At 46.2% G+C, this 7778-nt stretch overlaps 1 protein-coding gene across 4 annotated transcripts in view; it reads left to right on the plus strand.

Moving 5' to 3' along the window:
• The window catches only part of MYOM2 (myomesin 2), a 116861-nt gene that overhangs the window by 85765 nt on the left and 23318 nt on the right, over positions 1-7778 (plus strand). For all 4 annotated transcript variants that reach the window (XR_004263475.1, XR_004263474.1, XM_032260305.1 and 1 more), the window contains one exon: positions 2408-2513. Coding sequence is in view for 2 of the 4 variants with exons in the window: in XM_032260305.1 (XP_032116196.1) it covers positions 2408-2513 (106 nt within the window). In the remaining 2 variants the exon portion in view is untranslated. The remainder of the gene's footprint in view (positions 1-2407; positions 2514-7778) is intronic.

The following is a 7778-nucleotide window of genomic DNA, read 5'->3' on the forward strand; positions in this document are numbered from 1 at the left end:
CACTGGGGGAGGCTGATGGAGGCTGGGAGAGGCTGGGGGAGCACTGGGGGAGGCTGATGGAGGCTGGGAGAGGCTGGGGAAGCACTGGGGAGGCTGGTAGAGGCTGGTAGAGGCTGGGGGAGGCTGATGGAGGCTGGGAGAGGCTGCGGGAGCACTGGGGGAGGCTGGGAGAGGCTGGGGAAGCACTGGGGGAGGCTGGTAGAGGGTGGGAGAGGCTGGGGAAGCACTGGGGGAGGCTGGTAGAGGCTGGGAGAGGCTGGGGAAGCACTGGGGGAGACTGGGAGAGGCTGGGAGAGGCTGGGGGAGCACTGGGGGAGGCTGGGAGAGGCTGGGGAAGCACTGGGGGAGGCTGGTAGAGGGTGGGAGAGGCTGGGGAAGCACTGGGGGAGGCTGGTAGAGGCTGGGAGAGGCTGGGGAAGCACTGGGGGAGACTGGGAGAGGCTGGGAGAGGCTGGGGGAGCACTGGGGGAGGCTGGGAGAGGCTGGGAGAGGCTGGGGAAGCACTGGAGGAGGCTGATGGAGGTTGGAGAGCACTGGGAGAAGCTGAGATAGCTGCTTCTGGTCTGCCTGCTTTGCTCTCAGGCTGGTCTGACCCTCCTTGTTCTGCCTGGTTAGGGTGGTGTTAGTCTCATGAGTCAGTGTCAGGGAATTTGAGTGAAGGAAAGTGGGTCGGATGTGGGAATATGGCTCTGCAGTGCATTGACTTCACCCAGTTCTGAAGCTGTTTTTCAAGTTGTGATTCCTTGACAGGTGAACTCTGGTCTCCTGGTAGAGGAAACAGAGTCCTACCTGACTGGGCAGAGGAGATGGTGGTCAGGGATCTCTGCCTCTTACAGATTTTCAGTAACCTTCCTGCCTGCAGCCAATCCAGCTGCGGGACCCGGGCTCACTCTGTTCCCTGGGTGCTTTTTGGCTTTCTTCGCCCCACCCAGTCCCCTCCACTTCATGCTCCTCGCTCCACCTCCCAAGGCTCCAAGCTCAGGGTGGGCTCCCGGTTTGTCATTTCCTCCCCTTTTGTCCTTTGGGTTCCTGCATGTTTTCCTCCTTTGCAGTGGACTAGCGGGGTTTAGGGAGGCGTGGAGGTCCAGGCAGGCAGCATCTTGGCATGACGCGGGCCGCAGAGCGTTCACACAGGATCTCTTCATTCTTCCTGCAGCTGTCATGGAAGGGGTCTTCGCTTATTTATTTTTGGTTGATGTTCTTTCTTTCCCCAAGTGCATTTAAGGATAAAAAGAAAACAAAGAGCTTCACCATCATGACAATTTTAATTTTGTTTCTATTTCTTTACATAGTTGGAGTCACAGATACTGTTGCTTTTTTCCCCCCACATATTCTATAATTATTTTCTTTGTTTTATATAGATGCTACATTTACATTCAATTTAAAAAATAATTACATGTTGTTTTATGGAATCATGATATCATGATTTAAACTCTTTTCTATAGGGATATTAATGAGTTTTCATTATTTTAAGTAATTGTACAATGCACAACTTTGGGCAGGAAAAGCCTTTTTTCAATACTTGGGAATATGTTCTTTGAACTCCTAGAAGCACAATTACTATGTAAAAAATTAAGACCATTTTTAAGATTCAGAATATAAATTTCCAGTTGCTTACCAAAATGAAAAACTACTTTTTAAAATGCCTCTTTGCCTCCTCAACAGTTGGTGATCATCTTATTTTCCATTATCTGTGCTAATTATGTAAATGTAGTTTTCTAGGTAACCATAAGTGAATGTAAATTTCCAAAGGTTGAATATCTGATAACGATCCCTACTTCCAGCTCAGAGCTTCCACCGTCATCAATGCTGCTTCCTCATCTTCTCCTTCCTGATCTCTGACCCACAGATCATCTACCTCCATTTAATTAGTCTGCCTTTCAATTCCAGGCACAGTGTGTGTGTTCTAATTTCTTGCATTTTCTTACTGCTCCTGGGGCTTATTCTGCCTTCCTTCCTCTGACCCAATTTTCATTTGTCTTGAAGAACCAACCGAGGTGCTCCCGTCTCCTTGACTCCCACCTGAAGGAGTTCTGCTGAATGTTAATGTCCCTTTTGCTGATTTTCTACACTCATGTAGCATTTGCCTTGTGCCTTGTTACTTTCCCTCCTTTTCTTAAACGAAGCTGCTGAGGGGCAGATATCAAATCTTTTTAGACAATTCTGTGTCTTTTACAGTATTCTGCAAGGAGCTTTTCAGATAATTCTAGCACAGTAGGAGCTTGTTTAATGAATGGATACAGCATGGGAATAAAGTGTAAGAATGTGTGGCTGGCCGACTTGACCAGAGACACGCGTGAGAACAGGATTGCAGGTGGGGACAGGAGGGCTTGCCGCTGTGACGCCTTCCGTGATTGCATAGCACACACTGCTTTTTCTAGATCTGAGGATGTTTTGTTTTCTGTAGGAGCATCTGCTTCTCCGCTGAAGATACTCTGCACCCCAGAAGGAATACGACTTCAGTGCTCCATGAAATATTTTATGGAAGAAATGAAAGTGAACTGGTGTCACAAGTAAGTACGATAGCAAGCAGTGGAGGCCGTGCCATAGAGGGGCCAGGCAGGGTGCACAGAGGGCAGGGCACACGGCTGGGGCCAGGAGCTCTGTGGGGAACATCAGGGCACTGCTATTTCCTCAACATTTGATGATTTTGAGCAGCTGTGACAACCTTTAGTTCAGGGAAGGGAGCCCTCACAGCAGTGGAGAGGACGTGGAAGAAGGAGACAGAGAAGAAATGCCTGACGGTGTTAGAGACAAATTTCTCCTGTGTCTTTGTTTACCAAAGGTGGCTCAATTGGGAACACACATTTTCTCTGGAAGTGAGCAGAGAGCTAAGGCAGAAATAATAAATAATGTGTAGAAACCAGACTCCATATTTCCAGTCTGTTGGTTTCCCACTAGACTTGATTAAAAGGACCAAAACAAGCCCAATCATTAAAATTAAAAAAGAAAGAATATAAGACCACGTCTGAATACACATTGTAATAACCTTGAATACAGCAGGGTTTTCTGTATTTCGTGCTTCTCTAGGTCAGGAAGGGTCACTGAGAAAACTCCCAGAGACTTTTCATGCAATCTACAGCACTGGGCAGGTCCCTGCTGCCCTGCCCCGGGGTCTGGCTCCTTCCTATCCAGAGCACAGGCTGACATCTGAAACAACCAGGCAAACTGCTCACTGAATTGAGGAGTCCCTGAAACAGGACTCGTGTCAGGGTCACCAACCCCTTAGACATAACCGCAGTTGAAAGTGGACTTCAGACCGAGCAGACAGTGGCTTTTTATCGATCTCTACACTATCCTAATGACAACATGTTCAGGCCAGTTATTTCATGGTGGCAAGGTACCCAAATGTAAATCCTCCTCAGTGCACTATACCCAGGGCGTCCACACTGTGCCTTTGGATATCATAGTTAGCTAATGAATATTTCTAAAGGCAAGTCCATGGTTATGACTGTTTCGCTTTTAATATCACTGGTTTGCTTCAGTGACTGTATTTGTAAGTAAACTGAAGTGCTGAAAGCATATATGTTCTTAGTTTTTTTTCTATTTCAATTTTTGACATACTATGCTTCTGTCTTATAATAGTCAGTACATCTTGGAATCGTGCACGTCTTTAATTTGACCAGCCTGGTGTTCAAACTAAATGGAGTCACATAGATCCCACGTTAAGGGTTTGGTTAGGGAAGTGTATTAAAGGCAGTGTCTTTTTTTATAGGATTGTGATAACAGGATCTTACAGGACTGGAACTCTGGTGTGTCTTTGCAATATAATTGTTTATCAGGATTTATTTTCTAGGACAATGAGTAAATCTATGTTTCTAGCTGAACGAAACCTTCCCCTAGAAGAGGAGATTAATCATGAGCATCTTTGAGCTTGCTTGTTCTTTACGGCGTATTGTCCTGCTGTAAGTTGTACACAATTGTAATGTGTGTCCTGCTGACCGTTGTAAACATGTTCATCTTCTGGAAGAGGCCACCTCCTCTTTAGACTTGTGTGGATCATAGTAAAGGCTGTGTGCTATGCTGGCTCTGGAGGTACAGAGATTAAATACACACCCACACACAGGATTAAACACACGCCCTGTGCGTGTGTGTGTAGATATAGGTTGTGTCAGCATCAGCAAGCAGGTACTTTGTGTTACACATTCAACACGCTATTCCATTTAATCCTCACAAATGCCCTGTGAGTTAGATATTTATACCCACATTTTATAGATATGGAAACTGGGGTTCAGGGAGAGAAACATGTCAGTTTGTCAGTCACACTACTAGTAAGTGAAAGAGGGGGGATTTGAATGCTGGTTGGTGTGGTTCTAATCGGTGCTCTCCCGAGGAGCTCCAAGCCCAGTGGAGGGGTTGGGTCCTAGACAGGCAGGCAGGTTGGGGCACAGCTCATGCATCTGACTCATCCTGACCGTGGATCAGAAGAAGCATCCCTGGATACAAAAAGAGGCAGAAGTGTTACTGTACAGTCCTACAGACTCGTAAAAGTAACATTATTTCTGCGTTTATTCTTCCCCAAACAAATTCATTATACCATAGAAGAGGCATTTCTTTAGTACCTTTATAACTAAACTATACCTTTAAGACCTCAACTGGGCATATACACTAAATGTCAGTAACTTCTAGTCGTATCTTACTATTTGACTATTAAACAACATGAAACTGTTACGTAACCATCATATATGATTGTAATTCACTGTTTTGTGACCAAATGCATTCTTATCAGATGGCAACTGGAAAAAAAGAATACTAGGAAAATTTGTTGAAATATCCTTTAGCCATTTGAGGCTAAATAATCCACTTCGCAAAACCTATGATGCCAGGGAATGGAGCTATCGAAGACTGGTGCTGTGGGTCCTGGAATATTTTGTGTTAATGGGTGACATTGAATCAATAGAGTGCAATGAGAATTTTGTGAAATGCAGACGTAAGCAAAGGCAATTGTTCTTTAGTTGAAAATGCTGAGTAATCCATCAGAGGCTGTAGAAGATGTCACTTTAAGGGAAAGTTGGAAACTTACTCAACATGAGTTAGAAGCAGGCAAAGAGAAAATCAGCAAAAATGGTCTTGAGAAAGAAGATTTTGTTCTCTTACTCAGAGGTAAGATTAATATATCATCTAGACATGACTAGATCTCAAATTCTTAAAGTATTGATCACTGAAGTCTTGAAAGTATCTCTGAAACTAAAGAAATTTCACTCTCTCTCTCTCCCTCCCTCCCTCCCTCTCTCTCTCTCTCTTTTTTTTTTTTTTTTGGACAGAGTCTTGCTCTGTCACCCAGGCTGGACTGCAGTGGAGCCATTCTAGCTCACTGTAGCCTTGACCTCCTGGGATCAAGTGATGCTCTTGCTTCAGCCTCCTGCGTCTCTGGGACCACAAGTGTGCACCACCATGCCTGGCTAGTTTATATATATATATTTTTTTTTTTGTAAAAACAGGGTCTTCCTATATTGTCCAGGCTGGTCTCCAACTCCTGGGCTCAAAGATCCTCCCACCTCAGCTTCTTAAAGCACTAGAATTGCAGGCATGAGCCACCTTACATGCCCCACAGTGTCTTCATGGCATAAAAAGAAGCGCATGCTTCAAACTCCAAATGTGTATTTAATTCAGTTCAGGAGATTTCACATGCAGAGTCTGACTTTGTAAACACTCTCCTCAAATCTCAACTAACCCTTGAACTAACCGGGAGGAGAGAAGCCTGGCGACACCTCAGATACCTTCCCCTGCCCTTCTTCGTCCTTATGTCCATGGGTTGGGTGGGAGGGGCCGTGGCTGGCTGTGTCTCCAGTGGGAAGGGCTGGGTGGTGATGGGACCTTCCCTCTGACCTGGCTGCGGCTTCAGCTGATGTGTGAGGTGCCTTGTGGTCCTGGCCTGTGACAGCTGCAGGGGTGGGAGCTCCAGGTGTGGCTTCTTAGAAAGCACAGGGCATCTCCAGTTCTCTGCGTGTGTTCTGATGTTCACTATTTGGATAGCGGTAGCAAAAGGCTGCTGGACATGGGAAGATCCCTCAGGCTGTCCCATCTTGTGGGGCTCTTCCTGCAGGAGGTCTGTGTTTCTCAGTACTGTCTTCTCCAGCCTAGAAGCAAATACTTCCTAGCTTTTGGGAATCTTTCCCTTTTAACTACATTTCCCTTCAAAAGGGGAGTGAGACCTAGGTGGAGTTCACTTGAATGTCGCACGACATTGAGAAGAGCAAGTCTTACTTTCAGCTGAGACACCGCAGCGCTATTTAAACCTCAGAGCTATTGTCTGTAATGGCCTTCAGGGACTCGCCAGAACCACCGCCTCTGAGGCTCTGGCTTTGTTCTTGTGCTTCTGTCAACCTGCCTCTGCCAGTCATTATTATTAGTACTATTATTTTGAGACAGAGTATTGCTCTGTCTACCAGGCTAGAGGGCAGTGGCGTGATCTCAGCTCACTGCAATCTTTGCCTCCCGGGTTCAAGTGATTCTCCCACCTCAGCCTTCCAGGTAGCTGGGATTACAGGTACCTGCCATCATGCCCAGCTAATTTTTGTATTTTTAGTAGAGATGGAGTTTCACCATGTTGGCCAGGCTAGTCTCGAACTCCTGACGTCAGGTGATCCACCCACCTCAGCCTCCTAAAGTGCTGGGATTACAGGTGTGAGCCACCGTGCCCAGCCTGTCAGTCATTACTAATTGCAGACTTAGTTTTTAGATTTTTGCACTTGTGTTATTTCCAACCATTTATTTTAATGTAAATAATATTCATTTACAAATATATAATATTTCTAAATCATTCACTTTGAAATAATTTTAGACTCATAGAAAAGTTGAGAAGAAAGTACAGAGTTCCCTTCCATCCTCTAACCCTCTTCCCCTGAGGTTAATGTCTTGTGTAGCCACCTTATAACCATCAAAACCAGGAGCTGATCGATGGTATAATGCTGTTAACCAGCTACAGACCAATTCAGATTGTGCCTGTTTTTCCAGGAGCGCCCTTTCCATGTTCCAGTGTTGAATCTCAGGTCCCACGCTGTGATCAATGTCCTGGCCCCTGGTTTTCCCAGTCTTAGATACTTCCTCAGGCGCTCCTTATCTCTACCTGGGTGCCTTGAAGTGTTCTGTCCATCACTTAAAAGCACACCCTTCCGTTTGGCTTTATCCGATGTTTCCCATGTTGGATGGTGACACAGTTTTAACCGGAACACAATAAAAGCCATGCTGATATCTGATCGCTGGGCTAAGGCAATGTCTGCCCTGCCTTTTTCTGGGAAAGTTACTATTTTTCCCTTGGTAATTAGTAAATACTTTAGGATTTGGCAAGTCTCTTGTCCCTCCCCAGACCTGTGCGCTGGACTGTGAGATTCCGCAGTGAATCTGGCCTGCAGTACTGGTTTCTGAGGCTCTGGGTAGAGGGTGGTTTTCTAGCTCCCTCTTCCCCCTCCATTTGCTCTGCTAGGAGGTGTGGCCTCGCCTCTGTGCAGTTCCTCATTCAGCTGCTTGGCTGCGTCGGTTTGGACTCGGGGATGCTGATTTTATTCTGTGAGCTGTTACTTTGTTCAAATTGTCCCAGCTCTGGCCCCTGGGAGCTCTTTCCAGTTGTCAGCTGCCTGCTCCAGCATGCATGCCTGCGTCTTCTTAGGAGAAATTCCTTATTTTGGGGGTCTGTAAAACATTCCTGACTCATCATGTATTTCCTGCCCCAGTTCTGGAATCCCAGAAGCCCTGGCTTCTGAACCAAGGGTGGTATCAGGGACGATCTACCGGTGTCGCAGGGATCTGCAGCTCCTGCACACTCTGAAGGCAGGGCT

Source organism: Sapajus apella, unplaced genomic scaffold (genome assembly GCF_009761245.1).
Source record: "Sapajus apella isolate SASKATOON/1434 unplaced genomic scaffold, GSC_monkey_1.0 scaffold116, whole genome shotgun sequence".
NCBI lineage: Eukaryota > Metazoa > Chordata > Mammalia > Primates > Cebidae > Sapajus > Sapajus apella.